The sequence below is a fragment of the Megalopta genalis genome, chromosome 6 (assembly GCF_051020955.1).
Source record: "Megalopta genalis isolate 19385.01 chromosome 6, iyMegGena1_principal, whole genome shotgun sequence".
In the NCBI taxonomy this organism is placed as follows: Eukaryota; Metazoa; Arthropoda; class Insecta; order Hymenoptera; family Halictidae; genus Megalopta; species Megalopta genalis.
The window spans coordinates 20245150-20269575 of NC_135018.1; the positions used below are offsets into that span (position 1 = coordinate 20245150).

General features: G+C 34.7%; 2 protein-coding genes across 17 annotated transcripts in view; both read left to right on the forward strand.

Annotated features, from left to right (window-relative positions):
- Nucleotides 1-24426, forward strand: part of LOC143259765 (cyclic nucleotide-gated channel alpha-3) — a 224729-nt gene that overhangs the window by 138846 nt on the left and 61457 nt on the right. The gene's annotated exons all lie outside the window — the stretch shown is intronic.
- LOC143259649 (uncharacterized) lies at nt 1204-12003 on the forward strand. 10 transcript variants are annotated; one of them, XM_076522889.1, is made up of 13 exons: nt 1204-1347; nt 1650-1989; nt 5086-5321; nt 5580-5682; nt 6304-6450; nt 6588-6634; nt 8072-8524; nt 8603-8703; nt 9310-9408; nt 10206-10331; nt 10800-10999; nt 11162-11347; nt 11399-12003. In XM_076522889.1, exons 2-3 carry the CDS (start codon nt 1831-1833, stop codon nt 5206-5208), a joined length of 282 nt encoding a protein of 93 aa, XP_076379004.1. In that variant the 5' UTR covers nt 1204-1347; nt 1650-1830; the 3' UTR covers nt 5209-5321; nt 5580-5682; nt 6304-6450; nt 6588-6634; nt 8072-8524; nt 8603-8703; nt 9310-9408; nt 10206-10331; nt 10800-10999; nt 11162-11347; nt 11399-12003. The 10 variants fall into 8 exon arrangements, with proteins under 10 accessions (XP_076379004.1, XP_076379005.1, XP_076379001.1 ...); XM_076522888.1 differs by having other exon boundaries at nt 6304-6634; XM_076522886.1 differs by lacking the exon at nt 6588-6634 and having other exon boundaries at nt 5086-5325.

Below are 24426 nucleotides of genomic sequence, written 5' to 3' on the forward strand. Positions count from 1 at the left end.
CGACTTTAAAGTTTGCTCATCTTTGTAAAGCATTTAGTTGCAGTCTGTTCTTGTACCGCAGTTGCCTCCGTCGGAGATAGTGTTTACAAACATTAATTGTTGCAAACCCATGTTAACGCTCTCCTAGAAGTAAGGTAAATACGTTTTCCTTATTGGCAGAAATGATCCCTTCCTATTAGCCCCAAATAAGCCGCCACGCTGAATTTCCACAAAACAAGGGACTCGAGTTCGGTCGATTGAAAACAAACAGCGCCTCCTGACTCTCGTCATATTTCGCTCCCCCGTGGTAGCCATTTTCGGCTAGGAGCACATCAAGCGCGTGTAGCTGTACTTTCTCTCTCTCTTTCTCTCTCTCTCTCTCTCTTCCTCTCTCGTTCTCCCTCTCTTTTTCTCCCTTGCCCCTTTACCGAAATGACTGGCTTCTTCCGAGCACCATATACATAGTACGTAGTTCATAACAACTGAATTTATCAATAGAAGTACTGCACATTCAGATAGTCTCTAGGAGTTACCTTGAAGTAACCAATAATTACTTCACGGACAATGTTTTCATCGACACGATTTCAACGACACCGCATTTCGCTGACATTTATCGTTTCGATGAAAATATTGTCGGTAAAATAATTGTTGGTGGTTTCAATATAACCCAATACGAAGAAAAAGGCTCCTATCCTAAAATTTTTTAGGATAGTACAATTTAGTTTTATTACAAGCTTTTCTATTTGCCTTCGGTATATTCTCAAATCATTTTTTGTAACTTTATCCCATACAGTTACTCACAAAATTAAGCGTAAGTGACTTAAATTTTTTTAGATGATGGATGGACTGGTCTATTAGACGATGACTAAAATGCCTTTTTCTAATTTTACTATTACTTGGAATGAAATAAAATAAAAACTGGCACGTAAATGTGCATCGACCCTAAAACGAAAGATTGCGCACTCTGTCCACATATTACCAGTTCCGTAGTTCTGTCTCGCTTTGTTTTGATTACGAGCGAAGCAAACCTGGTGCGGGCCTACCTGCAAGCTTGAACGGTGCCGGGCCGGCCTGGCACACTGCGAGCACGACACGCGTAGTGTGAACACTCCAATCTAATCAAATGTAAGAATGATTGGAGCACGGCCCGAGCCTGGCACGTGGATGTGAATCGACCCTTATAATGTATATTTAACAAAAGATTATCGCGTTGCCAAACGTGACGATGTAAACAAAATGTCAGATTAAGAATTTGCAACAAATATAGTACCATTTCGGCTGATTAAAATTGACAAAACTCGTGATTCGGAGCTAAATTCTTGGTGATTTTCTTCCGATCCATCGAAATTATTTCAATCCTAATTGAAAGTAAGTGTACACATCTGTCAATTACAATGTAAATACAAAATTTGATAATTCAAATATCGATGCAACTTAACTATGGCACTAAATGCACTGTTTTATGAAAAATATTTTATACCTTAAATGAAAAGGACATTGATTTTAAACAGGAATAAATCGTATTTTGTAACGATATTAATAACGAATAATTCTAATAGTGATTTCATTTTGTACGTCAAACGTGACGATCTTTCTTAATATGTTTTAATGTAGCTGTACATCTCGAGAACGTCGTTATTTTTCAAAAATCGAATTTAATTCATTGCTAGATGAAATGTCTGATCAACTTTTGGCATGACGAAATGACAGAGTCCATATGCGAGAAGACACTGTACCGAGGATAGTTTTCGTTCTTCTCTTGCGAGCACACAGATCACTTCAAATGAAGGAGATCATGCAAATCCTTCACGAGTAAAAGCTAGTGACATCGAGACGTGTTGCGTTCTCCAAATGGCAGAACAGGAAAAACACAGTACTGAATTGGTTTCTAGATCTATTTCTGATCAGAATCTAAAGCCAGGAAAGTCACAGGACAAAGCCTTGCCAGATCCGTTCGATTGCGTCCCAGACTGCGTTTCTTCGGACATACAGGACGACCCAACATTAGTTGTGCGTAGCAATTATCATTTTATTTTACCGTAAAGAGATATGTATGTATATTTTTCGTGGTTGTCGAGAGTCTAAATTGAAGGGAAAAGGACATACACTAGAGAGGACAAAATGATTAGGTACCTCGAGATTTTTGGATTTGAACATCTATTTGTACGTGTACGTGAAAAATGAATACACAACAAAATAAGAAAATAATTTGACAATGAAAACAGGACAATGAAAAGAGCATAGTGGTAGCTGAGTATAATTTTGAAATAGTGCATAGCACATAACTTTAGCGAAATCAAATAAAAAACCTGCACGAACGATACAGGATTTCTAGATGTGGTTTCGGGCGATTGAACAATATGCGCTAATTGCTAACACAAAACGGTAAAAGCAGTGCTTAATTGAAGGAAGAAAATAGTGAACATTGACCTCTTTGGCTGTACGATTCAAGATCGCGTAATATTCATAGAGCTCTTTCATTACTCTGCCAGAACCTATAACATTCCTTTCTCGGTGCCAATGTTCCCCATTCGACATGCAAATATCTCGGTGCTGTTCCATTCACAAATGAAATTCTTTGCGCAATGCATACTTTATCTCGAAAATTTCTATAAAACGCGAAACTCAAACTTTTTACATTTGGTTTCATAAAAGCTAATTCGTAACCTTTGCGTATGTTTTGCGATATAAACTAATAAAATTGCCTGCAATAAAAAGTGAAAGTAAAAGAAAAATAATTCAATGAAATTTAATGTGTATTATGAGAATAAATAATTTTTTGAGCTTTTAAAAAGTGAGGCTAATATAACCATCTAACGAAAATCATTTTTAAGAAATAGAAAATGAATACAATTTTTTGTTCTAGAACAAATATCGTACACAAATTCATTCTTTCTTATACAAAATAAGAATACACTGCTTCCATTGCAACAAACCAGAATAAACAAATGTTTACTTGCTTTCTGAACAGATAATTATGTTCTTTTAATTGTAACTGTTTTGTATTTCTCTCATAGTTATTTATACTCTACCTTCATATTATCAATACTCATACTCTACCTCTGCTCTATTAAAAATTAAACGACTTGGAACTAAGTCAATCTGCCGTCGGAAAGACTGACTTTAAAATTTCATTCTTCTTCTAAGCTCAGTACAATTCAACGTTGAGGTTCAGATATTCTGTATTAACCAAGATCCTGTCTTTTCCGGTCTCGAAAAATCTAAGGTATTTTCGCGGAAGTATTTCGATTATGGTACCGAAGTCGGTTTCAAGTAAAGTACGAAATGTTTGGTGCGAACGTACCGTGGTGCATGGAATATTCGAGGCGGCGCTCGATACTCGAGGTAATTCAATAAATACCGGCTCTATTAACAAGTTCCCAGCGCCGATGAGCATTAAATAATTCCGAAAGTTCCGTAAATTGCCAAGAGAGGAATTTCCCGAGCCCGAAATCTTCCCGAGTCATCGGCATCGCGTGGAGCACAAGCCTGCCACCAGCTCCGACACTTTTTCTATGATGCTCGTGGCATGGAATCCAATAGTGAAAGCAAAACTGTGTAACTAGGAAATTCTAGACGACCACGTATCTCGGAAAGCACATATTTAATCCTTGGATCGCGAAAGTGTCCGGGATATGAAAATCTTCGCGGAAAACTTTTCACTTATCTTTTCCTGGACTGCTCCGACTCTGACACTCCGTGAATCTTTTTAAAAATGTCTGGGTTTACATTGCATTGCGAATACGCAAGATTGTGTTTCATTCATCCTTGTATTATTGATACAAGGATTTCTTACCAGGATTTCCTCGTAGAAGTAGAAAAATGTGTAGCGTTTTTCTACATTTAATTCTACGTACACACATTCGCAATGAATTCATAAAGCATCAATCTATTCATAACAATTCTCACAGATGCATTTGTGCGATCCTAATAATTGTAAACACATTATTTTAACAAATCTGATTGTTTTAGTATTAAATAAACTTACGTCAACATCTACCAAACTAAAGGTATAGAAAATCACGTTACGATGGTCTCGACATATAATATTGTTGAATTATTTAAGAATCCTTACAATTCATTTATCCACAAGACAATGCCATTTCTCACTAGCGTCAAAATAAGTTGAAGAAATTAATAAGCCATTATTTTAAAAAAGACATTGAGGAATACCATAAATCACTTGATCATTCGATAGTTATTTGCTTTAGAATACTCACAAAGAGTAACGTAAATGTTTCTGCACGATTCAATAGAATTTTTAAATGGTATTAAAATTGACGTTATTTATTTGTATTTTGTCGTTATATCGATCGCAGATTAATCAGCACTATTTTATACGACCAATTCTCGATAAAACCTCATTTTTGTAAAACTAGAACAAACCAACGGTATTGATCGAAGTCATGGCTAGCTTTTCCTTTACACCTTTTTTTAAAGTGGAGGCTTGTGATACACCGCTAGTCAGCAGTTGTCCACTACACTACGAACAGTCAAATGTCATTAGTCTAAAGCGATTGTGGATGGTGAAGCAGGCAGCTACTGTGGCCAACGTAGTATAGCGTGTCTCTTTTTCCGGAAGAGATCTTTGCCCTTATCGATTTCTAGCCGTTTACGCTAAAAGCGTAAAATTATGTAAATGTTGTGTCACTTAACAATGGAATCTAAAACGCCTCTGTTGTTTTTAACGAGAGGAGAAAATATTTCCTTCAGTAATTATTAAGATCCAGATGATTTTCGTCTCAAGATCATATTTTCTGAAATTTCAACTCGTTCATATGAAATAAATGTTGCATTTTTTCGTGACTTTTTCGAAGATCGACATATTACGTACAGTTGAATTTTTCTTTTTATTAGCTACAACATTATATGTACTAACGAAAATATAACACCTTCCTTAAAAGAAACTACGATAACCTTGAAATTTTGGGAATCCATATAATAAATAAAGATAAAGGAATAAATGCTTTATTTATCACACGTTTCAACTAAATGGGCAATTAAAGATTAACGAATATATCTGAGAAGATATACAGATACTACGTCGAAAGATGATCAAACGATGACAAACCAAATTTGTTAAATATGATTTTGTGTTTTCGTCAGACATTTAAGAATTCTCGACTTCCTGGCTGCGAGAAACGTTGCAAATACGGTGACAAATTAGCACGAACGACACCGAAGAAGCAGAAAGAAAACGGTTCCAGGTCGCTAGAATGCAATAACTAGTGTTAAAAAGGGAGACTCGTTAATCTTCCTTAAAAGAAGCGCTTCTGGGTCACGAAGATAATCTTACATCGAGTTGAAACAAAGACTTCGCCTTTTACTTTTGCTTTCCAAAAGTAGGTTTGTGGTATAACCCTACTGTGAATTTTAGAAACTTTCGCGTACTTCTGCGATGTTTAATTGACCCTTTTTAACTATAAAAAGAGACTTCTCGCAAATAGAACGGGCCCATTCACGTAAACATTAAAACGCGAACGCGTTGCATTAAGAAAATTAAAAATTTTACACCGTAATGATTGTTTGCAATATTAGGAGATTAAAGTTATTAAAAAATTTGACGCTATCTTTTTAACAGAATATATATTATCGTACAGGAACTTTGAAAAATGCCTATCATTGGTTGCACGAGAGAGAATAACTGTCGAAGACTCGCGTATTTGAGAGCGAGAATGCTTCAGGAAGAAGGTCAACAAAGAGGTTAGCTCTAACATACAATAATTTCATACCACATATTGCAAAACGGCATGTTGAAATTATCGATTTGTAATTTTGCTTCTGAAGAATTGTTTTTAAACTTCAGTAGTTTATTGTTTTCTATGTCCACACACTGAATTCATCTTTAGTTAAATCAATGAAAAACAATTAATGTATGAAATTAAGTACCGTAAATACCAGCAATTTTGTTATGTCCCCTGAGATGCATTAACCACGTGCACAAAGGGTTAAATTAAACTACACTAATGTATTTATTTACGACTGTTTTATGATTTAACATATTTGTTCAAAATATGAGATTATAAATACAACCCGAATGGTGGAATGAAAATGCAAAACAACCATTCTCAACATGCTCTCACCATTTTCGAACAACGTGTAAGCGTGAATCCATTTTTACACAATTCGCTACCGGCGTTCTCACGTGCTACATATGGATTTTCGACCTACAAATTGAACACCTAAAAATTAATCGGCTCCACGATTGTGTATGTTCTATCTAAATATAACTTGTATAGAGCGAATATTGCATTCGAGAAATACAATTTCAAAATAGAATGGAAGAGCAGAAACAGTAATGTAAACGTGTGAATTCGAACTTAGAGAAGCGTGAAAACGAGTCGAAGAACGGAGAACTGAAAGAAGCCGCAGTAACAGAGACCAGTTCATCGCAAAAGGCTGACGATTCCATTAAGGATTTCGATTCTATTCAAGGCGCCGATTCCATTCAAGGTGCCGATTCCATTCAAGGTGCCGATTCTAGTAACGTTACTAATCCCAAAGCTGACAACACTGATCAACAACAAATTAGTGGAATCAGTCAAATTAGCAAAAGTACTACTTCATCTGTTACAAACTAAACTAAAATCTGTTGGACACTGAAACAGTTAATGAAGAAGATTCAGTTGCAGCATAATTGCAATCATTCAAGAAGGTAATTAAAATGATCGATATGCCTTGAGAAAGTATTTATTGCGTTCTAAACATTTTTATTTCGCGCGGACACAAAATCCAAGATATCCAATTTTGTTATTTTTTGATAACCTTAATTGATTTTTCTATGTATGAAACTAGGAAAATATCGATGTTGCATACTTCAAAGATATAATACGTCTGTCAAAATCAATTTCACAATTTCGTTTCATTAAAAGTCTTGTCATTCATTTCTAGAAGCTATTTTTACCGAACTTTGTATTTAACTATTTGAACGAAATTAATTTCTTTATCATTATAGAATGCGTTTGGAAAATGAATTGAAAAAAGTGATTAAACTTCGAAATTAATTTTAGATTATGATTTGAAAAGCTGTTCTCTGACCTCTTTGATAGGAATAATGTCAAATTGTAAAAGGTGTGTTTCAATCCTATTGGTATAAATAGTAACAAATTAAAATTTTCAAAAGTGTCCTTTGACTCCTTTAATAAAAATAGTGCTGGAATGAAAATATTCGCGAAGAAAAGTGCTAACGTACTTGAAAGTAATGCTCCGAAATGCGTATTTGAAATTTTATTCGTAATCAGTCCTGGTTGAAGCTTCCCCGTTAACTATGCCATAAATCTTAGTTTACGTCAGAGCTATCATAATCATATTTTCGTCAAATTAAATTTATATTTGGAATGGAAGTTCACCCAACGTGGCAATCAATTTAAACTGAGAATCTGGAGAATCTGAATCGATATTTGAAGACATCTGACAAATACATTCTCGAGAAATTCAAATACAAAGTTCATTCTCCTGTTTCCAACGTGAGATATCACTTAACGAAATACTAGATATCCATATTAACATTTCGAATGATGATACACTTCTTGATAGTAATTATATTATTGGTAATATTCATTGTTCCTTTCATTTGTACTAGGAATGTTGAAACACAATAATAATAAAAATACTTGGTGTACAATTAAGTTGTAGCTCCCACAAACTTATTTGATTTTATACATTTTTGGCAAACATGACTAGATGAAAAATAAAATTGTAAAGACATGGAAAGAGTTTGAGAATATTTTTATATTATGTGCAACTTATTAAAATTATTAGAAGAGGAAAGACATTTTCCTCTGACTTGCGTTTCTAATAATCAACTTAGACAAGTTTTATTTCACAAAAAAATTCGCGGTCTAGTAATAAGTATTATTAATTTCGCGTAAAATTGTGATGTTTTACTCAACTACTGAAAAAAGATTAGGGCGAATGTCAAAGTGCAAAAAAAGAGCAGCTTATTTCAATAGTGTGATTAATTTTTCTCTTCTTTTTCTTGGATTTACAAAGAATTTGGAATTTCGCAAAAAGAATTTTCACGAAATATCAGGTACAAATGACTTTTGCAATAAGATAGCCATGAAAGTTTGAAGCATATTTTCCCCATTAGTTTCAGCTAAAACGTTTCTTTCCCGGCGAAACAAATTACACGATTTTCCACATCTGGCCCCATTAGAGACACAACGTGTTTATCATAAATTTGCATCGTTCGAGCGGAAAATCTCCCCGGGGAAATGCACTAGTCTTGGAAAACGTCGTCTAACTGCGTAATCACCGGAGGCAGATTAATTCGTCGTCGCCGCGAACATTCAGGGGAGGGAGACTTCTCTCCGCGGAACGAAACGAAACTGAACTGAACGAAACGGAACGGAACGAAAATGGCAAGAAATAGGAAAAACCTTTCGCGCTTAACGACAGCTTAAAGAAGAAGGAGAAAGAGATCCCGGGTAAATTTGCCGTCTACTCCGATAACTGAGAACCGACGGAACTGCTGATTCCCGTCTCGACGACCGCGGCAAAAGAGGAGACGCTGGGAAGTTGTCCTCCCCCCGATAGCTCTGAGGTGCCTTTGACTTTTTTTGTTGACAATTTCGCCGCGATAACGTTAGGAGGATCAAAATTAAATTAAGTTGCCCCGTAGAAGGTCGATCGACACTCTTGGAACGCTTTCGAACTGCTAACTTTGACGGTTTGCCAGCTCGTACTCTCCGTGGAAAATGGCGAACGAAACTAGCCAAACAGGTGAAGTAATAAAGGTCTACAGTAGGTTCGGAAATACTCCGGAGTTGTTTTCTTGCGCTTGCTTGTGAAATAGTTTGGCACTGCTCGCTGCGAAATGACTTAAATTTGTGTAAGCGATTTTCCATTTCCTTATCGTTTCTTTTATAATCTCACGAGCACATCGCAAGATACATTTAATATCTCAACAATCTATTCTCGTTTATTGAAGTTCTAAATTTTTTCTGAAATTTTTTTTAGAAAAAATTTTATATTAGGGAGGAAAATTTTTTATATTATAATAATTATAACAAATTCTTACAGAAACAAACGCAAGATATTCATCAATTTTCCAAAGACTTTCATTTAAAGCAGAAAAATCTTTTACACTTTATTTTTGCTACCTTTACAAAAGTGAAAGATGAAAGTTTCTAGTGAAAGTAAAACATTGTATATTTCCAATAGAAGTCGTTTTCTTTGAATCAATATGAAACCTTTGAAATATAGATAGAAGTAAAAGAACAAAAGAATATTTTAATTCTCAAAAGATCTGTTTCGATAGTCAAAAAGCGATGCACAAGCGTAATGAGAGAGAAATCTTGTAGATGAATATTTTTTAATTTCGCATAGATACGTCTGGTAAAGCTGAAAGTGAAACGGAAGATCCTGAATGCCAAGCTACATGCCCATCCTCAATTCTATTTTGTATGGATGAAGAAGCTAAAGAAAGTGAGAAAATTTCCATTTCTTCACAAAAATTCAAATCAAACTATGCATCGATATTGCCGTGAAAATTAGTAAATTTACTCGTAATTATCGGATAAAATAATCAGCTCATGGAAATTTGAATTTACATGAAGCTTCTCAGTCAATTATATTGAATCTGTATTGCTTCATTGATACTTTAAGTACACGATTGATACCGCAATAAAATTTCTGCTTGCACAACTTCAGAAAACATTGACCATTTTCAGATATTTGAAAAAGTCGCTTAGTTTTCAATTCTTTTACGAGGCCATGCAAAATGTATACATATCTCGTAAATCACTACAAAAACGATTTCTTAAAATCTCATTCTAAGGAAATTAACTTTAAAAGGAAGTTTTCTTCTTGTTTACCATTTTCGCATGCCTTTGGGCGAATAAATATCTTCGAAATAGTAGTTGACTTAGCCATAAAAGTCAGCTTTCGTTGCTCCACTTTAATAATTTATCAACTCGCTCCGTTATTAAAGATTTAAAATTTGTTAAACATTTTTCATACCAGAAGTATTTTTGAAATCTTGTTAATACCAAGGGAAACTGGAAGTAATTTTCGTGCTCCAAGGTGTCATATGCGTCTCTTAATAACTTACATGTTGATAATTCAAACAGAAAGCAGATGTTGCGTTAAGCTCAGCTGAAACCAATTTTCTGCGAATAAACACATCTAAAATAATAGGGGCAACGTGTACAAACCAGGCCCCGCCCAATTAACCGAAATAGATGCCATGGGATCGGAATTTAGTTTCAATTCCATTCTCACAGGATTCAGCACGGCTGTCTTTACTTTGGCCACGTTCGCTGCGGTTCTTGCTGTCTATGTCTGCATCGGGTACAGTTTGAGCAGCTCGCCGACTGTTATGCATCAGCTGTAGAAACCCCATTCATTCGGTAACTTGTTTTAACGCTGCTGGTAACATCGAACTCGCATCGGATCATACGTTATTATTCCTGTAGTTGAACGAAATACAGAGTTGGCCGAAATTCGTTGTACAAACCGATAAAGAAACTTTAATGTCGATTTTCTCGAAAACGAAGCCCGGATCAAAAAATGTTATACCAAATTTGTTCACGTAGAATCACCTCTGCTCGGTTGTATTACGAATTCCACATAATAGCTTATTTTTTTGTTTTGATAAGCATTATTTTTTTTTATTTTTTCATCTTTATTTACAATGTGTTTCTTAAGTCTTTTAACAGAAAATTACAGATCAAATTTTATTTAAAAATTTCAATGTCTTTAATTTAATAGTGTTGTTCTTAAATATAAGTAAAATTATTATGATGGCACAGTAACCAAGGGGGGGGGGGGCAGTTATTGACATACTTACCCCACGTCAAAATATTTTATTCATGTAGGTTGCATTGAAATGGAAAGGAGTAGAAAATAGAAATAGAAAATATCTGGCATTATTAAAATGAATATCACGTGGAGCTATCAAGATACTATAAATTGTAATGGATCAATGAAACATCGCTATAAATATCATCTCCTTACATAATAAAATGTTTTCACCGCGCAAATAAATTGAAGAATTTAATGATTCTGATTTTACAAGGTAATACTAAAATACAAACGAAATCGCCGCACACCTTGTTTTTATAAGAAATTTAATATTCTACTTTAAGACTAATAACTTTGTTTTAATAGAATATTGAAATTGATACTACTATATAATTGTCATCAAAAGATTTTGTGTCATCATAACTAACATTTCCAGGAAAAGTGACATAAAATAAGCTTGGACCTCTTTCCAAAGATTTTTAATAAAACAATGAGAATAACTTAATCCGTTTCCCAATTTCAACTCGAGAAAATCCATATGGCCGATATATCGATTTTCAATTCTTCCTTATAAATTTCTCTGCTACGGAACGCGAATTTCAGAGGATTGCTGCGGCAAACTGTAATGTGTTCGAGTGAATACGACGTGTATATCTCATTCCCATCGGCTCAGATTAATTAAATTTCTAGGATCCTTTGACAGAGAACGATGACCCTTCACCTTTTCGCGCTATGTAACTGCCGGATAAGCCCGTCTAGGCCTGCCTGGAAAATCGCGAGTAATTAGAGCACGACGTAAATAACGGATCTCACAAATTAGGAGATGCAACTTGCGCCAGTTCACCATGCTTAATTCTCATTCTGTATGCATATTTGTACCTTACATATATTAACATTTCTAACAAATGTTAGAATCATATTTTGCTGTCGCAAGAGCCGACGAAAATATCCTCAGAATTAAAGTTATAGAATATATTGAATATCGAAAACCCAAAAATTCATTACATATTGAATCATATTTCATATGGCAACGATTTCATTATGTGTACCAAAAATATTTATATTAAGTAATGTGTGGATTGTACAACCTTATTTATAGTGTATAAATATCTTTATTTGTGAAACACAACATTATTCTCAAAGCATTGAAGAAGAGAACAAAATTGAATTTTAGTTTTGTCGAAGTATATGTAAATATACGTAAAATCCATTGTAAAATACATAATGAGAAATTGAATGAAATTATGTACTATATGAAAATAAAGTTCTCAAATGAAACTGCAGACTTTAAGAACCATAAAAGAACTGTACAGCGGAGTATGGAATTTCAACAGTATCCATTTTCTCGTGTCTATGAAACATGCGTTGCGATCTTCTTTGTCACATCTTATATTGCCTGTTATATAACATTGCGACACTTACTTCCGTTCTTCCACACGCTGAGCTTATGTAAAACACGTTACATTCTCATGTTTCCGGAATTTGAGCATAAAAAGTTGCATGAAAGAATCTTCTAGTGCAATATTTTTAGAAACATACTAGCACAGCGTAAAGTGACTTCATCATATATTTGTTAGACGTTCCCATTTTCTCCGCTGAATTATAAATGTACTAAAGAACAGTGACATATTTTTTCGTTAACTTTTACCTACAAATTTGTTTTGTTTTTCATACATGGGAACATTTTTCTTAAATTGTTCTAACATTTACAATTTTATTTGTTCAAAATAATTTGCTTTAATATCCTGTAACAGAAATTGATTAGATTTCTTTCTTTCTTAATAATTTCGATAAGTCTAATATAATTTAGTCAAAATAAGTTCTTTGAAATTTTAATTAAAATTTCTTATTCTTATAACGAATACCTAGTTTATTTATAAGTAAAATAACTGCAGATTTTAGGACAATGACAATGTCACAATATGATCCCAAATAAATCAGATCTGTTCTGGTGTAATTCAGATCGCTCGTCCAAGGACTAAACAATACATTATTGATTAGCAATTCAGGACATGTGAACTCCACGTACCGAATAAGACAAATGTAGTTTCATTAAGCTTGCTCGCGTAGGAAGCGAATAATAAGGTTTAATTATGCACAAATCCTTCTCGTAATCCTTTCTTCCATTGGCTAACCAATCCTTTATTCTACCATGTTAATTCGTGGCAACTCGGTGAACATTTGTGTATGTTAAATTCTTGTAGAACAATCAACTAAAGTCCTTCCTACTTATCCTATTAGTTGTTTAACTCGACTTTGAAACAATCTACGTTACGGTGCTGCAAAATATAACTCAATTTTTTAACTTTTACTCTTTCTCTTCCTACTTTATTCTTATTTAAAAATCTTCTAGAACGTTTGAAATCTACGAACACAAAGATAAAATAACTATTACACAATAACTCTCGACATAGTATAAAAATGACCATTTTTTCAAGGCAACAACTTGTGATAAACGAATCTACATACTCTTGTAGTAACTATTGTAGTATACTTTCTCTATTATACTCGTAATAACGGAATGTATTCGTGATAAACTTCGAACTTAAGTTCTAAGGAATTTCATAGTTCGCTGACTTTTTGATATTTTCGTCAGGTATAAACACATGATGACGATCTGTTAATATTTCATGTTCAGCTGCGAGGTACGTAGTTGTGCGCATAAATTATATTTAGTTGTCGGAAAATGGCCAGATACAAATTCCGATTGTGCCGGACTCGTAAACTGAGGATCCTTAGAACAGATAATAGACTGGAAACTGGGAACGGACAATGGCGGGCCACTGAAGAAGCCATTGTTCGGCGCAAGCACCACTGTCCTGCACACATGACTGAATTATTCAATAAACGTGGTACACTGGAGTACTCCGAAATCTCAATACTGTCCACCGATGTTGTAGCGTTCGAAGATCTAAATATCACCGAACGCCATTGTCCACGAAGATAATTACTAGAAACTCGATTCTTCAACAAGTCCGTGCACAAGGGAAACGAAAAACATCTCGTGAATAGACTGCGAAAATTATAGGATACAAACTTCGATAACGTTTAACGCAGCTTTTCATTTTATTTCGAGTTCGGACTAATCACTAGCGTAATATAATCTTGTGTCATCTTATTATTTTTCAGATTTCTTTACAGAATATGTGTACAAACCTTTGCAATGTATTTATGATGCTTCGTGCAATTTGGTTATGCATTCAGGGGGTATTGTTGTCTACATTTCGATTTTTCGGCCTTTTCAGAATTGATTATTTTCCAAAAAAACGATAAGACTTTTTTGATTATTGGTTTCTATACACATGTCAACTAAATTTTCTAAATGAACGACAGTTCATGCAATTGCGGCGTGTCTGTTGAAGATTCTGTGTAAATCTGAATTCTGTGTAAAGCTTGAACTTGAGATATCGTGCATATCAGTTCAAAAAATGAGGTTTCGTTAAAAGTGCGTTTAATGGTTTACCTATCAGTTATGTGGAAATATGTATACACAACCATATTTTCGACAGCAACTACTTTTCAAGTTCAATTTTCAACGTTGATTCAGCAATATTACTTTTGTGGAAACTCTATGCTCATTTATTACACAGTATTTTGAGAAATGTTACATTTGTGAGTTAATTTTTCTTTACAAAATCTGTAAAATCCGGCAATTTGTATAGCAGCTAACGCATGAAAGTTACAAGACACTACTGCATGGTGATTTCGTTCGACGGAGACCAACGGAAATCAGTACATCGTGGAATTTTCAAACATTTTAAAACTTTTACGAATTGCTACAAGACAGAAACGAATCATACACAGTACCACAGAATATTTCCGTTCGCTTCAAACTCCTACGACTGATTTTATAATTAATTTCTCTTCCTAGAATTCGTTTTATAGATGAGCCAATGATCCGAGTTGGCGATTATAATTACGTTCCACAGCTTTGTTTGGAAAAATAAAAAATTCACGCGTTGGGGAGACCACGTAAATACCGCCGATATTTATGGATCTATGAAAAAACAATCCACCTACCGTATTCAAAACAGTCTTTTTGTTTATTTAATCCTATTCGTGTGATCTACAGGATGTAATTATTATAATAATAGATTAGAAATAAAACATTGTGCCGCGTTCACAGCGGCTTTTTCATGTACCTATAATAACCGAAGGTATTTACGTAGTTCCCTCTGCAGAAATCAAATGGAGCATATCGCCAGTCCAAACAATCTTTTTCCTCGTTTTTACACAGATACGCCGCAAGGATCGTTCCCGAAATAACATGAGTTTTCCACGCGAATAGAAATAAAGAGATGACCTGCAAATATGAAACAATGCGGGATTCCGGGAAAAAGACGATTTTTCAGATTATTTTTTCAACCCTCTCACAAGAACTATCTGTAACATGCGATGTTTGTTTCGCGGTCGACAGCGCAGTGCATTTTGTCCCATGCCGAATGAACGTGCTTACTGACAAAAACGTAATGTTTCGTGAATTTTTTGGTTCATTATACTGCATTGTTTTCCATTGTGCACGTGCGTCGACAGAGTTTTTCCTCGCCTCCATTTAGTGATGAGCAGGCAACCCCTTTTTCTGTCGTTGACTCTCAAGTTTATACATTTAAAATGTCTTTAAGAACTAATCCCCTGCAGAAATCAGAGTCGAGCATTATTCGAATTGTTTCGAATCAGTATTTATCTAAAATAATTATCCGAACGAATTCTTTTTAGTGGAATATTTCATTTGAATAACAATTATTCATCATTCGTAACAAATTATTCTCTCTGTTTATTCGAATAATTCTTAATTTTCTATTCGAATAAATGATTCGAATAGATACTGCAAAATTTTTCGAATAATAATGCCAATAACTGATGACCGTTTTCTTTTGCATAATTTTTTAACCATATTTGTGTTGTAATTATGAGCATTGGAATGCACGATGACTTCCTTTGCATCAGAAGAAAGATTATTTAGTCACCCATCAATGTTCAATCGAGCCAGAAAACAACAAACTTATCGATGCAGCGGTTGAAAAAACTGAAAGCGACCGAGAACCAAAGGACCTTATCCAAAGGAATTTTTATTCGAATAAAATCTCATTTGAATAAATTGTTATCTGGCTAAATTTGCATTGGATTGGATATTTAATCAATGATGTCGAATAGTTGCCACATGCCACAATTTGTGCTACATAAGAAGTTATCTCGTTTTTTAATAATTGTAAAGAACTTCTTTAAATATGTGTAACGGCTATCTATGAATAGCTCAGCAATTTGCTTTTAAATATTAACTTCAAAAAGATATATTACGTCGTATTAATCCAAATAATTTGTTGAACTATGGATAGAAATATTATCGTGTTGAACAATATTTTCAAATATTCTCAACTGTCGATCGTCGATTTTAAGAGGACTATCATGAAACTGCCGGTGGCTAAAGTGTAATTAACGATGGGCACGATGATGATTTTATGAGCGCTGGTGTTTGCAATATGTGAAACAAAATTGCCACTTTGAGTGGCAAAAGCATTTCACAGTGATCTTAAAGTGAAATAGATGCATTCGTAATGGTAATGACGCGAAATAAATTCTTCTCGAGCAGAAATACTTAATTTGGCCAGCTCCGGCTATGAAATAAGGGCGGAAACGTTAAGCGATGCATTGCGATGTGAAATTACCACTTAGACCTGCCGCGGATTGAGTTAAATTTCAATTTCTCCTACGGCTGTATCTGCTATACTGAATTATTGGATTACTTAGAATGTTCGACGAATCCCCTCCATGCGACAGAATATTTCGTCGCGTTTCATTATCCGTGCAATTGAGTTTCTCGTTTGGCTCGTGCTTTAACGAATGTTTGCATTTAATTAACGAACAGCTCTTGGTTAACGCATAGCAAAATAATTGCGAAAATAATTGGAGGTACATCGATTCGGATAGTAATACATATAATTATCAATCAAAATACTATTTTGATGAGAACGCGCGGACGAATGCAATCTGCTCGCACGTAAATTTCAAACATCGAGTTTATTAGCTATGCTATCGAGGTCAGATGTAAAACGTATTGCGCAAACAAACTGTAGTTTGCTGACCTAACTTCGGTAGCAAAGCTTGCAGAACACGTCCAGGCAGTATACAAAATTTTAAATTTCATTGCTGTTGGTGTCCCCGACGTTTTTAACGCTGCACACATTCTAAGGAGGAATTTTTATTTTAATCAATAGCAACGGGCACATACGAAGATTATATCTTCGAAGTTGCAGGCAATAATTCGAAGTAGTTATGTAGACATAGCTCGGCGGAAAACTTTGAACGCGATTTTCTCGAAACAACTTTTTCGCAGTTGGTCGACAAGAGAAAAGTATCGAACCAATCAACTTGAACTTTTAACTGCACGTTAAGGAATGGTTCTTTTATCGTTCAACTTATAGGCAGGGCGGTGGGTTGTGTTTTTTGTTTAATTACCAAAAGTTCAAGAAGAGTACAAAAGCAACAAGAAACATGCTGGGGAAAAAGACGAAAGAGTTTACAGCTTCACAGAAATTATTTTCAACGCTTGACAACCGTGGCTAATAAAATTCGCCGAGCACAATGATTTTATAGAAAATTTTATTGTTTCTAAGTGGGAACACGTAATATTTTTATTAATCCCTCCATATTGCATATTTATGCATCATTATATGCTGAGCACAGCTATCAATAAGCTTTACGACACTCGTAAAGTTCCCGATAATCCACCTTAATGTATAAATACCACGATCTCACCAGAGACGTAAAAAATTACGATGGCGAAAGCAGTCGATTACACAAAAATGCATTTTACACTTTGTCCCAGGTCGATATAAAGGAAATGATTTAATCCGTAGTTGATTGCTCGAAAACGAACACTCCATTTTCGATAATATTTTAGATACAGCTGATCGCTGGTCGAGAGAAAAATTAGAATTTTCGCGAAACATTTCGCCCACACTGTCACGATCCATCAAGATTCAATATGCATCGGTTAACGTTCGCGTGGCAACTGAACTGTCTCTAGATTGTATTATTTAGGTGACAGCCCATTTTCCGGATAAAATCGTGGGCACAATCCCTTCTCTGGATTTGACGTCGTTGTGTCGATCTTCGGCCTGTTCCTTGTGCTCGGTACCAAACAAAAATAATAGCTGCGCCATAAAACAATTCAATTTTTCAATACCGTACCTCGGTTAACTACTTGCCTTGTAATAACGAGTCAGGCCCATGATGAAGATTTTCAACACAATTCATAATGTATGTGAACGTTATTAATATATTTTAGCTCGAGGAATAAAATTCTATCATCGATGTTTAACCATTAAAGTAAATTGAGGCATATAATAGATATTCTTTCTTAAATAAAAATTATGTATGAACGGTAAAGAAGTTCTAATCATTGTAGCTATAGAACAAATGATAATCAAGGACTTCAAGGACTTCCCCAAAAAGTGCACGCAGGTTATTTTAAAAAGGGTCAAAGGCTTCAAAGATTTATACAATAATCTCTCTGACACTGTGCATCAGTTTGGAAACGAGAATGAACAACTTGAAAAGAGGAGATACGATTATTAGAACCTCGTGGCTCGTTTTTATAGATGTACCTGACATTTCAATGTTATTACCTTTTCAAAATTTTACTAGTATACGTTGATTTTATTTGAGTGTTTCGTGAAGATTCTTTTAACTAGTCTGTGAAAATTAGACTAAATTGTTTGAATCATTCGTGTATGTAACTTTGAGGGCTTTCGACAATTTTAGTACAAAGTCAGGAATACATGTATGACTGACACGATTTTATTATCAAACTCAAAAGTTAACTTTTAATAGAATTTATTTTTTATCCAAATTTTCTTAGGATTTGCGAGGTGTAAGAGTAGAGCATATATAACAAATCGTATAATATATCTCGACTGTTCTACTTCTATATTTTGACACAGGCTGTTCTGATTTTTTTTTCTTTTGTGGACACTGGTATGATAGTTAAAGCGTTGAAAGATCATAGAAAATTAAAGTTTATTAAAAATACACAAAATATATTGTCGAACATCATTTCATACAACTTTCCCCTATACACATTACCATCCTTTGTTCTTAAGGTTTCGAGAAGTAAAATATCAATACCAAACCTAACCCAGACTTAATCTATACTTATAACTAGACTGTGGATTTTTATGTGAAATAAAAATTGTCTGTAAATACTAATTACAAGCTACAGGAGCTACATAGATATTTATTTCCTTTCTTAATAACATGAAAGTAGTTTAACCGTATTTACAAATATTTTAAATGTTTCTTACTGTTTTGTATTTGATCAAATCATTTTTATCGTAAATGCATAAAAAATCTGTTTATCGCGTTCACAAACTTATAATTTTTGAGAACGGTTTTTAAAGTGCCTTGAACATTATAAGGGTGGATAAGGTCGAAGTTTTTCGCGAATATTTCGAAATTAAAGCTGAGCGACGGATAGGGAAAAGTTGTTGTCTGTCTCCCCTAAAGTGAATATATACCAAAAATAGTATAAATTAGCAAGATTTTTTCAAACAAATGAAACATTATCGTAGCGCTTCGGCAGAATTATCGCGTTAAAAAAAGCCTGTGAACTCGTCGGAAATTCCGTTCCGGTTACGGAAACTTCATTCGCCGCAAACAAGATTCGGAATAAACCAAACGCTTTATGGAATTTCGTGTCACGAAAAATCTATAACGCCGCCGTGCTGCGCCGCGCCGCCTTGACAGGACCAGTGATTTTAACGAGCCTACGTTGTATGAACGAGAAGACCGAAAATTCTATTCCTAACCCGACGCCTTTCCAACTAAGCTGACTTACTAACGTTTACAATATTGCGAGAGCACGCGGAAAATAAGAGATCGCCGCGTTACGGGGATTAGGTTCATACAAAAAAAATCGAAGACTTTCAACGGTCGTTATCCCGAGCAACATTCCACGGTTTTCCATCTGTCGTGCGCGATTAAATCGTGGACGGATTTTCTTGTCTCAAAGAGTTAAGAAAAATTTCCGTCGTCTTTGAGAGCTTAGTTCTCTCTGCTAGTCAGACTTTACTTGAACAATTTTCTTTGTGTATCAAAGGAGCCCTAATTGGGTTACAGAATTGTATCTTTTGAACCCCTTTTCAGACGTTAAACGTTTTATATTTCTTTAAGTTTCCATCGCAAATTCGTCACAACAATTAAAACTCTCGAGACAAATAAATGTTTTTTTCTTCTACAAATAGTTGTTTTATACACCGCATTCATTCACCGCGTGATTATTAGCGGCGTTAATATAGTGATTCCTAGTTATATTTTGTCAATTAATTTCGTTTCATTGATAAATCTCAGTTGGTTGTCGGTGAAGTTTTCATTTAGTTGGTTTTCATTGTGTTTACGACGAAAACACAATGACTCCTTTCTTGTTAAGCTGTTTCGTTTGTTTTCCTTAAAGAAGTGTTAAAGAAGAAGTATTCAAGAATTTCTGTAGTTAGATTGCGAATTATTATAGGGTCTGTGTCTGTCTTTTTGTATATGAACAAGTCCATATTTATTTCCACGGAATGCATGGTCCGTGGTGGTATAAACATAAATGTTATTTGAGTAAATACAAATCGGAAAGTAAATACATTGAAATAATGTCCCAGGATCTGAAACTTCGTTTCCATGATATTCAGTTGGATATTCCAGCTTCCACGACTTCCGGAGTGCACTTTTTAAATTCTGTTCAGCTCATATCGCTGACGTAATCATCTTCTTGAAATTTATAATCTATTTTAATTTGATTTCATTTTTAGCCACAATCTGGTAAAAACGTATCTTGCTTCACACATCACAGTAATTCATATTTTTTAAAAAATTACAAACTCATTGTTAATTTATAAAATAATACGATACACGTTAAAGTAATGCGTCGCATTTACAATCTAGCCTAGTCTGATATACATAGATTTAATTATAAGTTTGGCACGGCTTTTATTTCTGAAGATTTCCGTTGTTGTCAGGGCTCGTTCCCCAGCAAAGGTTGTTTATCGACAGTCACATGGCGGTCGGAAAATGGGAAATTGCTCGATTCAAAACAGCTATCTCTCTTTCGAATGGCTGAGACAGCGCCTCCGGCCTATCGAGAAACGAATATTCCCGGATATTTGTCCCAAGAGATCCGAGATCAGCCGTGATAATATCATGATGCGAGCCAGTCTCGTCGACATTTTCGGGAAAGCCGTGCCGCGGTCCCGCGATATGGAAATTGCCGACCAGCGGATGGTTGTGCAACACCAATTAATCGAGCCTGTCCGAAAGACAACACTTTGCGAACTGACTGTATTACAGAAATCCGATTTTTATGAAATTGCGTTCGACACGGTCTATCGCGACTTTTGTCAACATTCTTGATGCGTTGCCAAATACCAGGCGGATAAAATATCATAACTAGATTTATGCATTTATTATGAAAATCCTTGAAATGCAAAACAATCGAGATCTCATTGGAATTTTGTTTAACACGAACTCATCCATAGTAGATCAGTTCAAATCTTATTCTCTTACAATGCCATGATGCAATTATCTAGAAGTCATTTTAAAGTCCTTGTCTTAGACGTCACAAAACGTTAAACCAAGGAAAATATATTTATTTTATTAAACACCAATTTAACATGTAAAAATGTATGAATTGAATCGTTTGCTTAAATCATTCTTAACTGTACAAAATTAATCTTGTAAATATTTCATGAAAATAATTTCCTGTGCGGTGGAATGGTATTCGTAACAAAGTGCCAAATATCCATCTTTTACCAAACAGCTGTTAATTTTCCGAACATTCATAATTTCACATTAAATTAACATCGATCTTCATACAATAAATTGAAAGAAATTTAAGAGATCGATAACTGTCATTTCCATTTATTTCTGAAATTACATGGTAACATAACACTCTAATTATTGTTATATTGGTGAAAATATTTCCAACTCTATGGAATAATGCAAAGGTGGTTTTACACTGTCAGCGGTGAAAATTAATTGGCTATCGCGAATAAATCAAGGCGTATCTTGTTTCCGTGGACAACTGTATGCACCAACGAATAATTGTATAACGTGTATGAAAACCATATTACATATATTGATTCGCAAATGTCATTCAACGTGTTCGTCGAGGAACGAACATTTCATTTTCCACATGGGAAACGCTGTATGAAAGAAGTGCAAGAAAGAAAAAGATGTGCATTGTGCAACGAATTTCAATATGCGCGGAATAGAGGAAGTCACCTGGGGAATTTAATAAGTTGTATTATTGATTTCGACCATATATATTTTCTACCGAGCATCGTGGTTCATATTTCTTGTGATCGGCCAAGCATCAATAATTACATTATAATTGGACGTAGCTCGCTGAGATTTCTGGTAATCATAGTTGGCAATCCAACCCTTTCAAAATCGAAATGAATACCACAAACTATTCGTCAGTTGCGACCGCAACCGTTGGAAACTCGCCGCATAAATCGCGTGACTGACGATGAACCAGGGACACAGTGAAAGAGACTGTGTTTGCATGAAAATACCACACGTTTCGGTCTGAACCGTCTCCATTACGTTAATTCGTTGCTGCAGGTCGCCAACTGCATAATTTTCCTGATTTTAATTTCGCATGCTTTAAACTTTAGGTAATCCCGTAAGTCATGTAAGTCTTACAATCTATTTATAAATTGTTTGTTTTTGTTCGCAAAAAGATCTGCGAGGTTTCGAATGAAAAAATGTTTGCTTCAATTTTAATCATTCGATACGAAATATTTTTGATCGTTCTCTGATTTTAGTCCATTGTTGAAATTCGGAAAGTCAAATTTGCCACATTTTTGCACCCGAAACATATTTGTCACATACGCCACGAATATTTTCAACGGAATCTGCACTGTTTTTAAACGAATTCCATACCATTGATACTCCGACCTTTATGAAATAGAAAATGTCGTTGGAAATTCTTCAAAATGTCGACTGAAAAGACTTCGCAAACACACATAAAGTGCGATAGAAATTCCAACTATTTTATTATTTAACAAAACACGGAGCAAAGAAAGGTCTAAAAGTGAACATTGGTAGGAGGCACTGTTATTAAAGAATGAGGAAGCCGTCTGTAAAAATGCTCTTTATACATCTGAAAAAAGTTCCAGTTGGAATGTCATGGCTGACCTCAAAGCGAAACTTACCGCCATCGTCATAACTGGAATTAACGTTTTATTCGCGCGGAAGCATTTGTTTGATCCTTAACTGCCATTATTTCAGTTTAAACATTATATTTCTATTTTGTTTTGTAGCAAAAGTTTGATCTTCCATGCTTTTTTTATTATTTTATACATTAGCTAATAATAAAATGGAATCATTTATTCAGAATTAGATGAACACAACTTTTTACACTTCTTATTTGGGATCTACCATGACTACGGCATAGTGGTCAGCATTTATACATATATAAAAAAACCAAATTGATCAAATAGAAAACAGTAAAAACATTTAATGAATTTAAAAAAACTGACGAACTATTTTCAAGTTATTCAAATGATTAAGAAATTAAATAAATATCTATGCAGCCGCTGTATCTTGCAATTATCGCCGACAAATTTTATTTTGTATAAAAATCCGTAGTCTAGAGATAAACAAACGACGCAACGATTTTGAACTTATCCCAAAAAATGTTTGGGATATACATTGTGCGCGCTAATGATGTAAATGAATTAATAATCCAGCGAGCATCTGGATCCTTCATTAGATTCGCGAGACAAATGTTCGTCATTTCTTCGCGCGAAAAACTTGTTCGACAGGAGACGCAGTCACGAGAGCTGCGCGATTGTCATATTTATGTAAATCGTAGCCATAGTATCTCATTCTGAACTAAAAGTCCTCTTCCGAGACAAACAATCCCCGTTTAGGGGGAGGGGGGTGAGCCACGACATTTCTCGGTGGAAAGTCCGTCGGAAAAATGCTCAGCGTTTCGTCGAGCCGCACTTTTCTCCTCGAAAAATGCCCCTCCGATATGTACGATTTTTATGAAAAAGTAGGGTGAGCGGAACAAGTTTGAATGTCTGCTGAAAACTTCTCCTTCTACAATGGGAGAAGAGATGTTCGACCATCGCTGATCGAATCTGCGACCGAATTCTTGTTAGAGTACGTTCCGGACGCGCGGAATCTTCATTCGAATTCTGTTCAGCTGAAAAAATTCCAATAATCAATCATTTGTTAAATTTAATAGGACAGGTACATACAGTCTTTTCATCTATTATTAGAGTTACAGCTTTGTGCTGATACCAATTTTTGTGCTAAAAATCTCATGTATTTAATACGCGATTATTAGGCTGTGAATTTTAATAATCTAATGTTTAAACTTCTATTGAAAATCTATTATCATTAAATTCTGTAGCATATACCTTCTGAAACTTGCAATATGAAACAAAATGTTATGAAAGAACGTTATAACATTTTCATCTTCTCTTAATACCTATAGCTCCTAGACAAAATATTTTCTCGTAATCCAGTTTCTACAAATTCACGAATATCTGTATTTAAAGATCATTGCATCAACGATGAAATATTTACGTCCTAACAATTTGGAAAGAAACAATAAGTTCTGTTTCTTGTATAACTGCTTGCTGGAAAAGTCTTAAATTAGGAAATTGTTTGTATTTCATGTAAACTGTTTGAAACAGTTTGCAAAAG

Coding starts and splice junctions, on each gene's coding strand:
- LOC143259649 (XM_076522886.1), top strand. CDS start 5,592: ATGCCTATCATTGGTTGCACGAGAGAGAATAACTGTCGAAGACTCGCG. Junction 5,683..6,303: donor GGAAGAAGGTCAACAAAGAG/GTTAGCTCTAAC, acceptor ATTCGAACTTAG/AGAAGCGTGAAAACGAGTCG. Junction 6,451..8,071: donor AGGTGCCGATTCCATTCAAG/GTGCCGATTCTA, acceptor TTTCCCCATTAG/TTTCAGCTAAAACGTTTCTT.